Raw genomic sequence first — 19,357 nt, 5'->3', positions numbered from 1 at the left:
GAAACAAAAAACATTAATTTTTAATGTAAAAATTCAATTTTAATTTGGTAAGGATCATGAATATGGAAGATATTTATGAATATATAATATCGAACTTGTCCTTGAGGTTTCTGAGAAACCGAACAATTTGCATTTGTGAGCAGATTTTTGTGACTGCAGGGTATATGTCAATTGACTCCCGGAGTGGAGGCCAAAACATGACATGCTGTGAAATTAGATACATTTAAATTTAAAAAAAGGCCAAGCAAAGTACAAGACGAAAATAATTCTCTATGTTCGAGATCAAAGTTCCAACTCGAGCTACGGGATTCGCTGGCCACGCCCCAAACTGGAAGCGCTGAGGACGCATGCGCCCCTGATAATCTAAGCTATGGTGACCTGAAATGAGCGCAGCTGTAATCTTATCTGTTTGTTCCTCCAATCGAGCGCAGTGCTGCCTGCTTTCTCCAATCGAGAGAAAATACTTATTTTACCAAATTCTTTTCAGAAAGCGTTCTATGCCATGCCAAGTCGTCTTTGCCCTCCTGCACGGCAAAATAATTCCGTAGATCTATGAATTTCACAAGCCAACAGTAACGTCAATAAGAAACTAGCATCATCATCATTTCAAGCGCGTTTTCGATGCTTTGATTTGAGCTGTGATAAGAGCAAAATATGAATAAGAGTTCATATTTAGTAAAATATATAGTAAGTATGTAGGCTGTTTGCCACTGCAGCTGGCGTCTTTGGAAACTTGCAACAAGTGTGAAGTTGTGGCCACATTTGCAAGTGCAAAGAGTTTGCGTAAAATAAAAAATATTTGCATCATTTGTTGGTCAAGTACGCATATGTATGTTTATTTACTATTTTGCTGTTTCCCGTTTATCAGCAACGTCGGAGACAGCAAGAACAACAAAAGTGTATCAATGACGCGATAATAAGCAAATTTATTATTTATAATTTTTTGCACCCAGATGTGCCCAATCGTTCGTTTACAGTCCCAAACGACAATACTTATATTAGAGTGAGATAGATGTATATAAATGTATGCATAGAGAGAGCAAGAGTGACAAGCTTTGGCTTATTAGATTAGGCAGAGTAAAGTATATAATAATTACAACAACAAGGGTTCAATAAATTCGCATACATGTGTACTATATTTAGCAATTAATAATTGGCTTGCTCAAGTGGGCTGCTTGTTAACTTATTCGCATTGATAAGGCTTAAGAAAGAAATTTAATAAAGTTGGAAGTTGGAATGGATGCACTTAAAACTGACCTACCAAAATATTAAATTTGAAAAATATGCGCAAAGAGCGCAACCAAAAATATAATTACTTATATTCAGCGTTCAAAAAATACATAACAAAATTATAAACAATATTTGGTCACTTATCAATAAGTGACATGCCGTAGCGCCGATTCATGAAATAAAATACACAACAAAAAAATTTATAGAAAATAAAGGCGGGTAAATATACATGCATACCATATATGAACCTAATTTTTATAAAAAAAAATTTTGGTCTGGAACTGTTGGTGCTCTGATTCTATGTAATTAAATACATATAGAGATTTACTTTATGTATTTTAATTAAACATACGCATGCTCATATTTATATTTATAATTTATGTATACTGACTTATAGCATTAGCTTATTAATGTGGAGAGCTAAGTGAAAATCTGTAAACTTTAGTAGCAGCCCACGTAACTCGATTTTGTTTTACTTTAGACGCGTGTGTCCCCAAACCGTAGTCCGTGCTTAAGCCCGTGCTCAGACAACGCACACATATGTAGAAGTAAAACGTACTCGTATATAATACGTATACGATCTGTGGCGCCTCGTGCGCAAAGATTCCGGATTAAACGGCACGTCGTCAATTGCCATAGCACTGGCTGGCTAGCGAGTCAGTCGATGCTTGGCGCTGGTGCCGACATAAACGCGCCTTATTGACAGTCCGCTCCAAGTAGCAGTGCCTCTGGTTATTGTTGATTATTGCTGTTGTTTTTATTGTTTGATTTCGTTGATTTGATTTGCGCTGCAATAGCTCGGGCTGGTAAACAATAACGCGATGCGATCGCGCGCACACTTGAACGGAGCAAAGACTAATAAAGAGACTGCTAAAGGAATTGTGCGAGCGAGACAGCACTAGTGACGGCGACAGCCATAAAAAGCGTGTAAAACGGTTAAATAACAAAATATAGGTACATTATTGAATATAAGCTATAATAAACGCAAGCGAACATATATACCGAACGTATCTAGAGCGCATTGATAGACAGACAATAACAAGAGCAGCAGCGATGGAGCTGTACACGTCCGACAGCTCGGACACGGACTCACGTGAGCAAAAGACCATCGACTTTGGACGCAACAATCTGGAGCTGGGCATGCTCGAGGATCATCTCAGCTCGCCCCACAAGGCGCTGCTCAAGTCCAGCGGTGACATCGAAACGTTGCTGCTTAATCACAATCGCCTAGTGGGATTGCCGCGCATGCTGCTGCAGTTCAACAATCTTAAGGTACTCGATTTGAGCTCCAATGCCATTACCCAGCTTCCCGAAGCCATTTGCCAGCTGCCACTGGTGACGCTCATTGTGAAGAATAACCAATTGACCAGCGCCTCGTTGCCAAAATCGCTGCTGAGCACACAGAGCGCGAATCATGTGGGTGGAAGCTCCACACTGAAGGAGCTCAACTTGAGTGGTAACCAGTTGGTGCACTTTCCAGAGCAGGTCACGGAGCTGCGTCAGCTCAAGTATCTATATCTTGGTGGCAACAAGATCTCGACCATATCCAAGGAAATCTGGAAGATGCAAGCGTGAGTAGTGAGCAGCACAATCAATTTCATAAGAGTCTCATAAATAGTTTGGGTTGGATTTGATAAGTTTCATGTTAGTTTTGCTTTGGGTTTTTCACTTGCGTAAAGTTAATCCGTTATTTTTTTTTATAATATTCCTGCGCCTATTGTTGTCAAGCGTTTTGGCCACTGCCGGGGAGAGGGGTAGTCAAATCGATGAACTGATAAGGCGCACACACGCTTTTGACGCTCCAGCGATTTTCTCTTTATTTTTGTTTAGCGCGTCATAAAGATATATAAAACTATTAGTAGTATGTGTGTGTCTGTCTGTGTATGCGTGTATTTATAAACAAAAGCACCCATAAAACAAATATTAACAAGTATCAGCTATCAGCAGTAACGAACTTTGTGACCAGCGACAAGTGATTAAACCTATAGTACATAGATACATATGTATAGGTATATACATATACATATGTACATACAAATACATGCGTATAGACCACCTATATATGTGTCTGGCACTGGTGACTGCTGGCAATGACCCAGGGAATACATACACACTTGATATTTGCATCATTAATTGCAACTGTCTCCGCTTCCATGCAGGCTGCAGGTGCTCTCTCTGGGCGGCAACCTAATTGCCGAGGTGCCGGAGTCGGTGGGCTCGCTGAGCCAGCTGCAGGCGCTGGTGCTCTGTGACAACCTCATTGAGAATTTGCCGACAAGCATAGCCCGCCTGAAGAACCTCAAGTCGCTGCTGCTGCACAAGAACCGACTGAGACATCTGCCCAAGGACATAGTGGCGCTAAGGAATCTGACCGAGGTGAGCTAGAAAATAATCAAAATCAAATTAAATTTCAATTCATGTTTCGCTTATTTAATTACACGTTGCTTCCTTACCCTAGTTGAGCTTGCGTGACAATCCTTTGGTGGTGCGCTTTGTCCAGGATATGGCCTTGAAGCCACCTACACTGCTTGAGCTTGCGGGTCGCATTGTCAAGTCGAGCGGGCTGCGTCCAGGACCTAATGATCTACCGCGCACGCTCTGCGATTATCTGAACAGCGCCAACTGCTGCGTGAATCCCAATTGCAGGGGCGTCTTCTTCGATAATCGCGTGGAGCATATCAAGTTTGTGGACTTTTGCGGAAAGTATCGCGTGCCACTACTGCAATATCTCTGCTCCTCCAAGTGCATCGAGCCTGAGCACGCAGCGCGCCCCACCAGCAACAACGCCAGCAGCAGTGCCAGCAGCGGCTTCATGATGCGCAAGGTGCTGCTCGGCTAACACCAGGCTTTACCCCAAGTTCTTCCGCTGCTGTTGCTTTCTCGTACTGCTCCTCTTTCTGGCTGTGGTAGTGTTGTTGTCGCGGCAGCGCCGCACTCTGGCAACCATTGGCTTTAATCTACACTTAAACAAGTTTATGCCCAATACTGCGCGCTGTTGTTATTGTTAATATTTTTTTTTGTTTTTTTTTTTCAAATATATGCGTTGATATGATGGACAAGTGCGTTAATTTCAATTTCGTTTTTATTCGCATAGATAGTTTATGTTACTTTAAATATTATGGAAAATAAAACTTTAAATAATATGTATGTAGTTTATGTGCGGGTTCAAGACTATAATAAAAACAATACATAAATGGAAATTCGAATGAGACGAGAGGACGAGTCACAAGTCACATTCATGAGCTTGGAGCTTGGGCTTAGTTCACTAAACTTGTGCTGCTGCTCTGTATTTAAATAATATAATGGAGACTTAAAATCTTCAGCTTAAAACATAATCGTAAACATGACCTTTGTTGGGATCTGCTATGAGGGGGGGACTTAAAACTAATTGCGCTGGAAATGGGCTCACGAGTTGCCACCGTTTTCGGATTACAAAATGTATGTCGGCTATAGTCTAGACATAAGTATCCTATAAAGTATATTTATTATATGTGTGTGTTAGTTGCTGCTGCTCAGCATGCTGGAATTGCATGGAGTTTCAAATTGAGTTGAGTAGCGTTTGCTTGGATAGGGGTCTGGTGGGTGTTCACTGGTCCATTACCTCCTGGCTGGTGTCGTCCACCTCCATGGCGGCGGGCTCATCTTTAGGCACCTCATCGGTGGCCATTTCGCCGGCAGCAGCAGTGACAGAGGCATTGTCAGCCATAACCACCTCCTCAACGGCTGTGGTAGCAACCTCCTCCGGTTTCTTCTTTTCATTCTCCTCCTCCTTCTCCTCCTCATCGGGTGTATCCTCCATGGGCTGATCATTAAGCGAGAGAACAGGAGTACCACTTACAGCAACGCTGGGTTTATCAGTGGGTTTATCTACAACTGCTGCTTCAGCTTTCGGCTCATCCGTGTCAACTGCAAGTGATGCTTCTTTGTCAGCAGCCTCAGCTACCTTGGCTGGTTCGTCTGCCTCTTCAGCTTTAGTTTTTGCCTCTTTTAATTCCTTGGCAACATCGGCGGCGGCAGCTTCAGAAGCGGGCTCTGCTGCAGCAACAGGCTCCTCAGCCGGTTTGGTTTCAGTCTTTTCAGTTTTGTTTTCACTGCTTTCCTCTTTGGCTTGCAGATCTTCAGACTCTTTTTTTTTCTCCACTGGCTTCTCGGCTTCAGCGGCGGGAGTTTCATCTGCCGGTTTTTCAGCCTCGGGCTTTGGATCAGGCTTGTCAGTCTCCTCTGGTTTCTCAACTACTGGCTGCTTTGCTGGCTCAGCAGCTGCCAGCTCTTTTTTATCTTCAGTCTCTACTGCCTTCTCTTTCTCTGCTGGTTTCTCTGTCGATGGCTTGGCTTCCTTCTTCTCAGCTTTTTCAACATCTTGCTTTTCCACGTTTTTCTTCTGCTTTGCATCCCCTACTTCAGTGGACTTCTCTTTATCTGCACTGTCAGCAGCAACATTCTTTTCAGCCTTAGTTTCCTCCTCAGCTGCCTTATCCTTCTGATCAGCAGGCTTGGCAACAGTGGCAGAAGCATCATCCTCTTTAGTTTCAGTTGCAGCAGCAGTAGCATCAGCCGCTGGAGCATCTGCTTTAAGCTCGTCGCTTTTATCCTGCTTGTCCTTTTGTGGCTCTCTCTCGGCCAATTCGGCGTCAGCAGTCTCGGCTGGTTCTGCTTCAGCATCAGTTTCATCAATCTTTTGGTTCTCCGCCGCTTCATTTGCTTCAGCCTCTGCAGCCATCCTTCGCTCCTTGCTGGACTTAAACTCGATGGAATCTTCTTCATCAGGACTGTAGTCTAACTTAACCTTTTTGGCCTTGGGCAGCAAGCCTGCATCTTCGGAGCGTGGGCAGCTCGCTTTAAGTGTGCCGCCGCTGCTCTCCGGCGAGTTGGGGTTACCGTTACCATGGCTAGTGCCATTGCCGTTGCGCTCATCACCATTGAACATGTTCTCATTCTCCATTTCAATGTCAATGTTCACCTCCAGCGAAAGATCACCATTACCCACCGAGTCCAAAGAGTCGCCATTCTCGCTCTCCGTGCGCTTGCGTCCCGGGTCAATGGTACTTACTACTGTTAAAAAAAGAATTTAGTTATGTTAACCTAACAAGTGTTGCCTTCTGCTTACCCAGAATATTCTTCTCGAGAGCGCGCATAAACTTGTCAATGCGTGAGTATTGCTTGCGCGGATCGATGAGCAACTCGCAGAGACGCTGCACAGTAAAGGGTGCCGCGTTGAACATATCGAGACGCTCGAGTAGAGCAGACTTCATGGTTTCATAGTTAAATGGATCAACATTGGGATAGTTGGGGATTTCTAGGGAATAAAACCAATTTTATCGGCATGAGCAACAATAGGCAATGTGCAGTCGCTTACCTTCGAGACGCTGGGAGTCCTCGTTGAAGTGCTTAATAACACTGAGCAACTTTTCGCGAAACAAATACTTGACGCTGGACCATTTGAAGATGGTGTCGCCGGTCTTAGCCACAAAGAGCAAATAGTCCTCCAGCTCTTTGGGTATCTCCTTTTGCTTCAGACGCGTGAAACGCTCCAAAATCTGTAGGATCTCCTCGCTATTCTCCATGGTCACCATTTGAGGCTCGAATTAAAAGCGTTTTTTTCGGCGTTAAACACACAACACACTGAAAAAATTAGGAACCAGTCAACCAACTGAACTTGCAAATTTTTCTAGCTGCGTGTAGACACACAAAAAGCCGACTGTGAAAACTGCAACTACTATTACCCCGACACTGCCATCAACTGGTGTATGTGCATGTGTGTGTGTACGTGTGGCAGGTATGCGCCGAATCAGAAACAACCATAGAGTCGCATCACTCGTTGGCCAAGCTTCGCGTTTGAGCTTCGTATGCTGCACTTACATTCACACAGTCGTATGTACACATACATATATGCATATGCCCGTCTAGGCAATGGTGGATTGACCCAGGCACAGGCAGCCAGCGCCACAGTCAGAGAGTGCGACTTGGCAACAGCGTTTAAGCTAAGCACACTCACATACTCTTCTGTGTCGAAATTGAGAGCAATTCAAATGAGGCAACGGGAGCGTACACTCGTCTGGCGAAAGGTGGAGGATTCTCGTTTAAGCTTCGCGAATAAAAACTAGTTATTTCACCAGCTTACACACACGCAGGCAGACAACAGGCAACTGCATGCATATGCATACATGTACATGTGTGTATGTGTGAATAATTCTTGCGATTTTGAAAGTTGGCTCTCACGCACCCGAAAAAAAAAGAAGCACAGCGACTTAATGCTGCAACTAGTTTATATACATATATACTTCACATATTTACATACGCACATATGTACAAACTAGACATTCAAGCAAATGCGTAATTTTGTCTTGCAGACCCAGACTCATATTCTTTGTATCCGGCATTTCGGCTTGTGAAATTTTTTTTGGCAACATTTAATTAATTTGCGGTTTTTGTGTTTTACAAGTTCATACCTTGCACTCGCTGCGGCGGCTCTCAGGCTGTATTATCACACAAGTGCACTAATATTTGATTAGCAAATACGATTTAAACTACTAACTTATATTTACGTTGTACCGCAAATGTCAAAAAAAGAACAGGGACATTTTATTCGCGTCTGAATTAAAGTGGCCGTCGTGCCGGTAGCTAAAAACGTCCTATGTTTTACCAAAGAAATACGGTCCTATATGCAAAAATCCACAATTTCGATTGCTCGATGCTCGATAGCGATAGAAATTGGGGCTGGTTTATGTCTTTGCTTAGGCAATACTTTTGTTTAAATTAGAAAAAGTTATTGACATCTTGGGAATTTAAAATAATGCTATGGTGAGGTCTTTTAATTTTTTATATTTGCATATCAAATTCGTTGTGTGAAGTTGACCATGTATTCTATACATTTATTTATTCCATTTGATAACATTCCAGATTTTATAAAAATATGAAATTAATAATATTTATCTCGGTTACCCAGAACTACATGTTACTTCTTTTGTTTCTTCTTTTCGATTTCTTCTTCCTTCTCCTTTTCAATAATGTTAACGTACTCCAATATGACATTTCGATCCAGCATTCTCAAAGGCTTGCCGTTCTCCAAAACAGCCACTTCCAAATTATTTTGACCTGATTGTGCAACTTCGAGGAGCGCACGAATTGCCAGCTTCACAGCACCGCGTTCAGTGCTAACCTCATCCTCACGATAGGTTTTCTCAAAGAACTCGCGCACTGTTTTGGCTGAGCGGCCGGTTGCATTCGCTTTGTACTCGTAGAAAATACCGGAGGGTTCCGTTTGGAATAAATGAGGTGAGCCATCAGCATCAAAGCCACCAATCAAGCACGAAATACCAAATGGACGACGACCATTGCTTTGCGTATACTTCTGTTTGAGTTGTGCGATATATCTAAAACAAGATTTGATAAAAGCAAAATCTAAACTTCAATTGGAAATGAAACTTACCTGGTAATGTACTCCAGGGTCACTGGATCTTCAACGTTAAGGCGATGGCTCTGGCATTCAACCTGAGCACGATTTATCAAAATGCGAGCATCTGCAGTCAGGCCAGCAAAGGCCATGGCAACGTGATGATCCAGCACACAGATTTTGCGTACTGTGCGATCCTCTTGAAGCTTGGCTACAGACTTTTTCTCGACGCCCAGAACAACACAGCCCCCGCCTCTTACACCAACCTTTGCGTTCAAAATAAACATAAAACTCAAAATTCACACAATGACAATCAATCGAGCTTCTTCTTTCTTACCGCTGTGGAGCCTTTGCGCACCGCTTCTTGAGCATATTCCACTTGCAGTAGATGACCATCTGGCGAAAATATGGTAACAGCTCGATCGTAACGTGAAGACATGGTGGTTTATTTAATTGATGAAAATATTTCCTGAAGCTTAACCGTTTGGTATCACAATTCTTAATGCAGTAAGTCGGCAATTGTGCTAGGCAATGATGATGCTTTTTTGTTGACAGTGATGCCACCTGCCTACAAGCTATAGGTGGGATATATCGATAAGTCTTGACTGTTGTACATTACGTACCTCTTATCCCTGGGTGGCAACCACGTAGTGCAATGCCAGCCCTGGTCGTCACTATATATAATATGCATTTGTTTTGTCTACAATAATTGTTCGATTTCGCGTTATTCTGTGGCTAATTTAACAATATCAATACTTTGTTAAACATGTGAACTAGTGTTATAGTGTTTATTTGAATAAGTTTCTAGTTAACTGCATCTGCCAAGCACCAGCAAAGTTTGTCATAATAAAAAGACAGCGGACAGCTGATCCAACATTAGACTCACTCAAATTTATCACACCTGCGACAAATTGAAATAAATTATTCACATAATCACTAATTTATGCAAATACAATTAGTATCAGCATAAACATACAACAATAATTACAATTTGTTTGGATATGGCCATGCCGAGAAGCTTAGTTGCAAAGATTTGTAAGTAAAATAGAATTTTTACCTTCTATGAAAGTAGTTCTCAACTGTATGAATACCCGTCCAAGTATGCGTGTGTGTGTTTTTGTGCTATACATATGCGTATGCTTATTGCCTATAAGCATGCAAGTCAATGCATGTGGGCGGCTAATTGCAGCCCTTGTAAGGCACCTTTGAAAAACTAACTGTATTAAACGCTTATCTTGGCAAACAGATGAGATCATGACAACAATAACAAACGGAAGAACTCTAGATATGCGCTAAGATCAAAACATCAAATTGGTACTCAAATGTTTTGTTTGAAGATATTTTGAAGTGGTAGACTCAAGATTAGAATATCTCAAGTGTTATATTCACACAAACGCAAACAAATTTGTCTAACTCAAAGTCTCTAACTTCTATCCATAGACGATATAAAAGCGCACGATGGCAAGGTCACTAGCCTCGATCTGGGTGAGACGGGACGCGTTTTGGTCACTGGTGGTGAAGATCGGAATGTCAACCTCTGGGCAATTGGCCAAGATGAATGCTTTATGGTGAGTACCTTTACCGTTAAAACCTATGGATATATGTTGATATATTTGTATTTACAGTCATTAACTGGACACAATCGTTCCATTGAATGTGTGCGCTTTGCTTATAAGGATAATTTCGTCTATTCAGCCGATGATATTGGCATCATACGAAGATGGGATTTGAATGCTCAGAAAGTATATTCAACATTAAATGGGCACATGAAAAGTGTGCGTACATTAGACTTTAATCCATCAGGAGAGTACGTGGTGTCTGGGAGTAATGATACAACAGTCAGGTAAGTGAATTTAAGACGGAATTAAGAACAAGTGTGAAAGTGAAATATGAAATTAATGGGAAACTAAAATTTCGAAAGATCCATGCCATCAATTTTCTTTGCTCACAAAGAAAGAATAACCTAATTGGAAAAAATACTATGTAGTAAGCGCCCTAGATATTGTCTGTGAATTGATATAAAATACCAAGTCATCATATAAGATGGTAATGCAACCTTTTTCGTATTGAGTCACAAACACAGTTTAGGCTGAGATGCCAATACTCGAAAAGAATGCGCTCTCTCGCTCACACTCGTCATACACAGGCGTTTTTATCAAAGACAATACTAGCTGTATGTATGTGTCACTAGGCGTCTACTTAATCAGATATGTTTATGTATTTAATGTGATAAGTAACAGACGTTATTAGCTTGAAGTCGGGTGTTTTATTGCTTGTTAGTTTTTGATTTAGCTCACATTTAACAAAGAAAATATATAAACAAAGCAGTTTATAAAATAGTAAATATATATGTACATTAAAACAGAAAAGCCAATTATAACTACCACCAGATATACCCAATTGCATTTATGCTTCCTATTATGGAATTGTCAATGGGTTGCTTAAGAATTACAACTTTGCCTTGACTTCCTTCAAGTCGACATAGGCACCCGATATAACCTCCTTGCCAGTCTCGACAATCAGTGTACGGAAGTGCACTCGCTTGCCCTCACGCCACATGTCAATCTTGAGTGTCTGGCCCGGTAGCACGGGACCGGAAAAGCGCACCTTAATGGCTTTGAAAAGCGCTGTATTGTTATCTGCATATTGGCTTAGCACGGCACGCATTGAGTAGCCCAGGGAGCAGAGTCCATGCAGGATCGGGGTCTTGAAGCCTGCCATGAGTGCAAAGCTGGGATCAATGTGCAATGGGTTCAAATCGCCAGATAGACGGTAAAGTGCGGCCTGATCTTCGCTAGTTCTGTACTGCACGGAGCTATCGGGAGTACGGCTGGGCGCCACGGCGAGTGGCACAACGCCGGCAATCGGATTCTTCTTGCCACCAAAGCGGCCAGCGCCCACTGCGAAAATTGAGCTCTGGTTCTTCACCAGCAAGCGACCGTTCTCATCATAAGAGTCACAGCTGGTGACTACCACAGCACCAGAGCCTTTGTCCATGACATCAAACACCTTGCCGCGTGTCAGCAGTTTGCCACTGGTGGGCAGATCATCCATAATTTCCAAATACTGCTCGCCATGCAGAATGTTGGAGAGATCTACGCCGCCTTGTGGCAAAGCATTGGCCACCAGACTGCTGGACATGGTCATCATTAGTCCAGGCAGCACAAAGAATGTGGGCAGCGCAGAGAAATCAGCATCGTTCTCATACAAGAAGCGCATGTCCTTGCTGTTGGTGGTAGTAGCACCAATGCCTAAGGCATAGAGTATGAGCTCACGATTACCAAAACTAAAACTGTCTTCAACGGCATCTTTGTCGTTAGACTTAAGGTTCTCCAGCACCTCCAGCAGCGAGCCCGATGCCTCGGCAATGGCATTTAAATGTGTTGCCTCTGACATGTCCGTCACCTTGCTCCACACATTCTGCACGTATTCAAGAGTAACTGGCTCCTCAAGTGCTGGACGCAGCACAGCGCCTTTGCCGCGCACTGTGTGCACCTTGGTGGCCCAGCCAGCGGCGCTTTCAATATAACTGCCTGTAAACAAGGTAACATAGTAAAACATAGTTACGATTATTGGGGGCATGCTTACCGTTATCTTCGCAAGATTCGTGACAGAGGTAAACCACAACAGGTGCTATGAGGCTGGGCTTGAGCTCATTGAAGAGCATGTCGGGCAGAATACCCTCGGTCATGCGGCTGGCCGCTGTGGGAATGATGACATTACAGTAAATGTTGTTCTTGGCGCCCTCGATGGCCACCGTGTTGGCCAATCCCACTAAACCCATTTTGGCTGCCGAATAGTTGGCTTGTCCAAAGTTTCCATAGATGCCTGAGTTGGATGAGGTCATAATGATACGACCAAAGTTCTGTTTCTTCATATGCTCAAAGGCGGCTTGCGTGCACTTGAAGCTGCCCTTAAGATGCACATCATGAACCAAATTCCAATCCTGTTCGCTGGTCTTAATAATGCTGCGATCTCTCAAAATGCCAGCATTGTTAATTAGTATATCAACGCGTCCAAATGCCTGTATCGCGGTCGCAATGACCTTTGCACCATCGATAACTGAATTATAGTCGGCCACCGCCTCGCCGCCCATTTTGCGTATTTCCTCGACCACAACATCCGCTGCGCGTGTAGATGCCCCCTCGCCCACATGACTGCCACCCAGATCATTGACCACCACCTTTGCACCACGCGAGGCCAGCAGCAGCGCGTATTCACGTCCTAAGCCAGCTCCAGCACCTGTAACAACTGCCACTCGTCCATCGAAACGCAGTTTAGCAGCAGACATTTTTCTTCTTTACTTGTTGTACCGGTTCGACGTGCTACAAAAAAATAGTGTGCAATGTGTTACTTAACTGGGCATAAAGCAAATTCCTTATAGAGGTTGATTAACTTTGCCATAATCTCAAATCTTATCTGCACTCTTCAGTTAATTATAAACTTTATTTACATATAAATGTATGCATGTGTTTGCATGTATGCGCGTGTGTACGTTTGTACCCAGTCCAATGGGTAATGCAACTCAACTTTACTTAAAATAAAAACATTTTCATAAATACATATGTATGTATGTACATTCATGCACTTAAGCAACTACAACTAAGTATGTTAGAAATATTTTAAAAATTGCTCTCTGCTTATATTGCAAACAACTTACACCTGTTACACTTATTAGACGAATAAATTTACCAGTTGAATTTACTCTTTAACGAAAAGATTACTTTTGTATCACCGGTACAAAGTGCGCACAGAACCCGCAGCAATTGATAACCGAATAAAAAGCCAATGAAAACAATAACTACTGTCCTGCAGTTGGCAACAACCATAACAAGAAATAGTGATATATCGATGATTTAATGCTACCAGACTGTTAGCTACAACAGTGGAGGCATGTTAATTAAAGCGTTAACTATAGAATGTGGAGGCAGGCCAATTACAAGCCCAAACGTATTACTATGTTTAAATAGATTTAAACGCATTATTATTTTTTTTAATATTACTTGCAGACTATGGGATGTGCAGAATGAAAATAAATGCATTAAAGTTTGCAAGGGTCATATATCTCATGTGAACTCAGTGAAATTCTCACCAGATGGACTCTGGATTGCCTCCGCTGGCCTGGAGGGCTCTATATTGATATGGGATATACGGAAAAGCAAACAAATTATGGAATTTATTGACGAACCACCTGTGACAGCCATCACTTGCATACAATTTCATCCATTTGAGTTTTTACTCGCGGCTGGTCGTGTGGATGGTACCGTCTCTATCTATGATCTGGAACATCAGCAGCTAGTGTCGCAGACAACACACTTTTACGGGCAGGCAATTAGATGCATTACATTTAGGTAAGCTTTAAGCCATGAAGCATATCGTCTATAATTAATTGGTCTCTATTTGCAGTGAGGAAGGAGATTGTCTGTTTGTAGGCAGCGCTGCGGGTATATCTGTTATTGGCTGGGAGCCAGATCGAGAACTAAATCATATCAAGAGTACTTGGGCCTCACTAGTTGATATGAAAGTTGTTAAAAATAAGCTAGTAAGATTATATATATGTATATGTCAAAAATGCTAATTTAATTATATTTTTTAAGATTTGTGGCTGCCATGAGATTGATACTGTGTCTATAAATGCAATAAGCCTCGATTGCACATCGCCGGTCTACAATCCGCCCAATACTCAGGCAAGCTTCAAACACAACTCAACAAATCGGAAAAGTTTTTCGCGTGGCAATCAAAAGTTTCGCTTATCACTTGGCGGCTCCAAGCCAGCCAAGGTGGATGAGGAGCACGAGGAAAATAAGAGTCAACACTTTGACGAGCTATCATCGCCCAGCTTAAGCCTTGAAGTTGTCAATGAATCAGAGCAAATTGAAACTTTACCCCTGTCCTCCCTAAATCAGCTGCAGCGACCAATTAGTGTCGCATTTGAGCCGAACGTATACAATGCTGCCATTGATCCTGCACTCAAGCATAATATAACATATAGTATAGATGCTAATTATAGCTATGGCATGGATGTGGGCTCCAGCCGTTTGTTACACATTAATGGACCAAGTTCACTGCATGTGCCAGATGATTATAGCAACATATACTCAATTGAAAAGGATGATATCTTAGGCGCTGTACCTGATGTCGAATATAATCCAAATGAGAGCAATCCGCCGATTCTAACCAATTATGATAACGATGAAATGGCTGAAGATTTTCCCGTAAATCAGAATTTAAACTATTTCGTGTCCAACTACAAGGCAACACCAGCACCCACCATTAACGCCACCTCAAAGTCCATCAAAAAGACAACCACAAATGTGCACAAGCGAAGTACAGCGATTAGCAATACCAAACAGACATCGACGGCAATATTTGGCAGCAACAAGCTTGGTCAAGCGTCCTCGGTTAGTTCAATGGAATTGCACAAGCTTGATGACAACATGGTACTCAAGAAATCATCCTCCTCAAATGTGGTAAACAAAAACAAGCGACCCATGGCTACGCAAAGTCAATTCTACAAAGAGAATACACAGCAAAAGAATATAAATGTGGAGATTATAACCAAACCGCCCATGAGATCGCGCACCACTTTAGACATGCGTTCAACGCAGCAGGCCAAAGCTCAGGAAAAACAGCAAACACATGTAAACTTAATATTTATTTATAGTCAAAGTAAGTTATTAATTGCTTACTATTATATTGTGCTTTAGGCTATGAACTATCGTCCGGATTTGATACCAGCATCAGGCAAGAATATGAATCGAAATTTTATAGATGATCACAGTGAGTTTGATATGCTCTCAAGATCACATGAAGCGGTTCTACAGGAATTGAGCAATCGTCAAGCCAGTCTCGATCTTGTAAGGCACTCAACGCGGTAAGATTATCATTACAACAAAAAAATTAAAATAAAAAAAAAGATATTTGGGCTAATTATATAATTATATTCATAGATCAAATGATGTGCTGGGTGCGCTGAGATTGGCCAAGGCTAGCGGGCAAACAACTTTTGTAGATTTGCTGGGTGCAATAATAGAAAAACCGTAAGAAGCCTTAACGTGAGCTCTAAGAACTTTAATGCTTATTTACTTAAAAAAAAAAACTTACAGCTCCTCATGGAATTTGGATTTTTGCACATTTGTCTTACCAGAGATCTATGAACTTTTGCAAAGCCAACACAAGTTGTACGTAGCTCTATATTAAATGTTAAATATACGTCTAATTTCTGTTTTTTTTTTTAGTCACTTTACCAGAGCCTGTGATACATTGCGTATCATTTTATCAAGCTTCTTGCCAACCATACAGGAGAATCTGGACTCTTGGGCTGCCAATGGGCTGGGCGTTGATGTAACGCGCGAGGATCGCCAAAGGAAGTGTGCGCATTGCCAGCGATGGCTGCTGCTAATTAAAAGTCTGCCCGAGAGCGTACATTTTGGCTCGACGCTGTCACAGCTACAAAATATAATAATTTTTTAATGAAAAGAATAGAAGCGGAGAGGAGCAAACAAACTAAAAAAGGCAACGAGTATTTAGTTGTAAAGTGTCCAGCATTACAAATGATTTAAATAATACGTTTAATTTGTTATTGAAACTAATTTATATAACTATTAGTCTGTAAGTCTTCATAAAAGTGAATTAAAAACACACACAAAATCCCAAAAAATTTCAACGCTAACATAATGTATAAAATTTCCAACTATGATAATAATCTATGCAAATTACAAATGCATTTTATTTAATGGAGCATTATAGTAAGTGTATTGTGCACAGCGTGCAACGAAGCGTGGCATGTAAAAGTTGCTATTGTGTGACAAACAAATGCATCCGTCGCAAGCGTTGTTGAATGTCATCAAAATGCCACACCTAAATTTAAGCCGCTGAATGTTACACATTTGGCTCTTTTTAAAGCCAATTCTAGCTGTTTCTTATTTTTCAATTTGGTTAATAGCTACTTCCAAGCGACTATATATGAAAACTCCGGTATTTTCCTAGTGAAAACAGCGAGTATTCATTTGAATAGTTGGCTGCACTGACTGTAAGTCGCTCTATAGTTGATATACCCCTTCGCATCTGATAATTGATAGATCCATGGTTTGCTGCTTGACTAGAATTGTGCAGTCTTGCGTTTCAGTGGCTTCGCAGAATGGAACAATTCGCTATTGAAGTTTAACTTACCATGTCGCCGCATCATTGTGACTCTAGCTATCGATAGCCAGTGCAGTGTAGATCATTGGATTAGTCTGCTTTGGTTGCACACTGCAAGCGGTTGGAGTTGGCAGCATAATGATTAACGGCAAATCCTTGTTACTTACCGCCTCGTTGCTAATCCTGGCGAGTACTGTGCAGGCGGATGGCAGCTTTGATCTGAATCTGAAGCAGGTGGATGACATCATTGATGTGGACTCTGCGGATGCGCTGGAGCCAGCGCTGGGACAGCACAAACAGCCACATGCAGCTGGTTATGCCGACTATGATTACTATATGAATGCCAGACGACTGCAGGAAGCCAATGCTGGCGATAATGAGCTGAGCGCTTCCTCGCCTATGCGTGTTCCCAATCGCGAGTCCAGTCCTCATCGCTATCGTCGACCTGATGAGCTGCCAGCCAAGTCGTCCAGCTGGTATGGACCGTATGCCAACAAGCCCTTGGCCATGTATCCCTCCCGATCGTATGATCCCTATATCAGACGGTATGATCGGTAAGTTAAGTCAAGCTCTCAAGGGAAGTCTTTACTAACCCACCCACTGTATGTAGCTTTGATGAGCAATACCATCGCGCCTATCCGCAATACTTTGAGGACATGTACGTGCATCGCCAGCGCTTTGATCCCTACGATAGTTACAGTCCACGCGTGCCGCAATATCCCGATCCCTACCTCATGTATCCCGACCGCCAGCTGGACACTCCGCCTGTAAGAGATTATATCAAATCGCGTCGTGGCTATCAGGACGAGCCCATGCTTGACTCATACAGCAACAAATATGCGCCCACCAAGCTGCCCGCGCATCCCCTGGCTACACGCAATGAGCGCGTTGTCTACTACGCCCACCTGCCGGAAATTGTGCGTACGCCCTACGATCTCAGTCTGACACGCAAGGATCGCAATGCCGCTGCTGCTGCTCTCACTGCCCAGGCGCCCTACAAACTAAGCAAAAAGAAAATCAAGAGTGCGCCCAGAGTCAATGCTGATAACTCCACCAGCTACAAGCCTGCCTTTTAACTCATTTGCAGCATCACCGATTGAACCCTCTTACTGAACTTGCAACCCTTACGTATACTCAATTTATACAACGCGTGCTCTTCTTAGTTTTTAACTCGAATGTTTTCACCTTTTTTTCATAACTTAGCTTTAACTAAGCAACTAACAAAAAATTATTTTCTAGTTGCATACATTTTTTTTGTTTTTTTTTTTTACCAATATAATTTAACCTTTAATATTAAACATTATATTATTTAGTATATTGAAACACATTCCATTTGGCATTACAATTTTCAAAAATACATACGGTAAACATAACAAATATTCCGATTTTATGCCGAAAGAAATTTAATTTGTAACACAAATCGTAAATTTTCTTTTCTAGACATTAGGCGTTCTATATTATTTTAAGCTGTACTTTTAGATTATTGAAATCTATCTCAACTCTGTTAGGCATGTTTAAAAAATGCTTAATGAATATTTTATATTTAATTTCCAACATCGTACATTAGTAGTCAATAATTATCAAAAGTATCTCTGGCACACAATTTCTTATTAAGCAGACCCCAATGTATATGTATGTTACCTTATTCACTCTCTCTTTAGCACGTAAAAGCGTCAAGGCGACAAATTTAGGTAGCAGACAGTTCCGAAAAAATATGGCAGTGTAGCCATTTAACTGTTGTTGCAGTTGTTCATCAAGTCTCAGGGCCCAAGAGTCTCGTTAATTACACCATGCCATTACTTTCGCTTGTCCATGTGTTAGTGAACTTTGCGATTTCTGCAATTTAAGTTTACCGCTGCCGCTGCAAAAGCGAAAAGTACAAGCACAAGACCTGAAATAGCACAACAAAAGGCACTAGAACAAGGAGCACCCGCATATGTATGTGTATATGTATATGTATATGTATGTTAGCATATGTAATTATGTGCTTGTGTACGTGATCCATGTGCACATTCATCTGCGGCATCACAAGAGCTATTAAGCAACAAACACAGACAGACATGCATAACAACAAGAGCAATAAGCAATAAGCAGTAAGAAAAAACAGCTATATACTATACTTGGGAAATGCATGGACACGTACTGCTAATTAATGTGCCTTTGTTCGGCAGGACATTTGTCATTGCGACATTGGCGATAGTGATATAAGCGCAAGTGTCATGCAGCTTGTGACAACAAATTAATATGTCTACTAGTATTAGTGTTATCATGGTTTGGTTTAAAGTTAGCCTTATTGGCATACTTAAGAAAAATATTGCATGCTTTTGAGCGCATTTGATACTAAGAGGCGAATTAATATTTATTAAATGCCTTAAATAAAAAATTGTATAAATAAAGTAGGTAAATAAAATGTTAGAGCATTTAAATGTCTACTTGTTGAAAAAATTGTTATTGCTATTTACGAGCCGATTTTGTTTGTCCTTTTGCGCTTTGGCATTTCCGCATTATTACTCACAACTTGACACACGCAATTTCGCAGGGCAAATGCACACACACACACACACAGGCAGAGGAACACATAAACATAAAGTT

At 41.8% G+C, this 19,357-nt stretch overlaps 6 protein-coding genes across 9 annotated transcripts; 3 read left to right on the top strand and 3 right to left on the bottom strand.

Moving 5' to 3' along the window:
- Nucleotides 1-1,817: 1,817 nt before the first annotated feature.
- Nucleotides 1,818-4,373, top strand: LOC108606857 (leucine-rich repeat-containing protein 58). Its single transcript, XM_017997357.2, has 3 exons — nt 1,818-2,801; nt 3,390-3,606; nt 3,689-4,373. Exons 1-3 carry the CDS (start codon nt 2,284-2,286, stop codon nt 4,067-4,069), a joined length of 1,116 nt encoding a protein of 371 aa, XP_017852846.1. The 5' UTR covers nt 1,818-2,283; the 3' UTR covers nt 4,070-4,373.
- On the bottom strand, nt 4,251-7,808 carry LOC108606856 (serine/threonine-protein phosphatase 4 regulatory subunit 2). Of its 3 annotated transcripts, none has more exons than XM_017997353.1 (4): nt 7,680-7,808; nt 6,587-6,852; nt 6,338-6,526; nt 4,251-6,282 (listed from the first exon to the last, which is right to left on the bottom strand). In XM_017997353.1, the coding sequence occupies exons 2-4, from the start codon at nt 6,801-6,803 to the stop codon at nt 4,817-4,819; spliced, it is 1,872 nt and encodes a 623-aa protein (XP_017852842.1). In that variant the 5' UTR covers nt 6,804-6,852; nt 7,680-7,808; the 3' UTR covers nt 4,251-4,816. The 3 variants fall into 3 exon arrangements, with proteins under 3 accessions (XP_017852842.1, XP_017852844.1, XP_017852843.1); XM_017997355.1 differs by having other exon boundaries at nt 4,251-6,279; XM_017997354.2 differs by lacking the exon at nt 7,680-7,808 and having other exon boundaries at nt 6,587-6,925.
- A 268-nt stretch (nt 7,809-8,076) lies between these two features.
- LOC108606674 (proteasome subunit alpha type-7-1) lies at nt 8,077-9,162 on the bottom strand. The gene is made up of 3 exons (XM_017997008.2): nt 8,961-9,162; nt 8,660-8,889; nt 8,077-8,603 (listed from the first exon to the last, which is right to left on the bottom strand). The coding sequence occupies exons 1-3, from the start codon at nt 9,060-9,062 to the stop codon at nt 8,186-8,188; spliced, it is 750 nt and encodes a 249-aa protein (XP_017852497.1). The 5' UTR covers nt 9,063-9,162; the 3' UTR covers nt 8,077-8,185.
- Nucleotides 9,163-9,293: 131 nt separating this feature from the next.
- LOC108606672 (katanin p80 WD40 repeat-containing subunit B1) lies at nt 9,294-16,285 on the top strand. Its single transcript, XM_017997005.2, has 10 exons — nt 9,294-9,658; nt 10,064-10,191; nt 10,249-10,466; nt 13,633-13,974; nt 14,030-14,165; nt 14,221-15,264; nt 15,331-15,497; nt 15,574-15,663; nt 15,730-15,804; nt 15,862-16,285. Exons 1-10 carry the CDS (start codon nt 9,625-9,627, stop codon nt 16,094-16,096), a joined length of 2,469 nt encoding a protein of 822 aa, XP_017852494.1. The 5' UTR covers nt 9,294-9,624; the 3' UTR covers nt 16,097-16,285.
- On the bottom strand, nt 10,875-13,414 carry LOC108606673 (peroxisomal multifunctional enzyme type 2). Of its 2 annotated transcripts, none has more exons than XM_017997007.1 (3): nt 13,316-13,414; nt 12,212-12,948; nt 10,875-12,156 (listed from the first exon to the last, which is right to left on the bottom strand). In XM_017997007.1, the coding sequence occupies exons 2-3, from the start codon at nt 12,912-12,914 to the stop codon at nt 11,072-11,074; spliced, it is 1,788 nt and encodes a 595-aa protein (XP_017852496.1). In that variant the 5' UTR covers nt 12,915-12,948; nt 13,316-13,414; the 3' UTR covers nt 10,875-11,071. The 2 variants fall into 2 exon arrangements, with proteins under 2 accessions (XP_017852496.1, XP_017852495.1); XM_017997006.1 differs by having other exon boundaries at nt 13,284-13,405.
- A 597-nt stretch (nt 16,286-16,882) lies between the features above and the next one.
- LOC108606013 lies at nt 16,883-17,974 on the top strand. The gene is made up of 2 exons (XM_017995838.1): nt 16,883-17,319; nt 17,376-17,974. The coding sequence occupies exons 1-2, from the start codon at nt 16,904-16,906 to the stop codon at nt 17,839-17,841; spliced, it is 882 nt and encodes a 293-aa protein (XP_017851327.1). The 5' UTR covers nt 16,883-16,903; the 3' UTR covers nt 17,842-17,974.
- Nucleotides 17,975-19,357: the final 1,383 nt, after the last annotated feature.

Source organism: Drosophila busckii, chromosome X (genome assembly GCF_011750605.1).
Source record: "Drosophila busckii strain San Diego stock center, stock number 13000-0081.31 chromosome X, ASM1175060v1, whole genome shotgun sequence".
Lineage (NCBI taxonomy): Eukaryota > Metazoa > Arthropoda > Insecta > Diptera > Drosophilidae > Drosophila > Drosophila busckii.
Note: the sequence above shows the minus strand (reverse complement) of the source record. Positions and strands in the feature narration are given on the sequence as shown.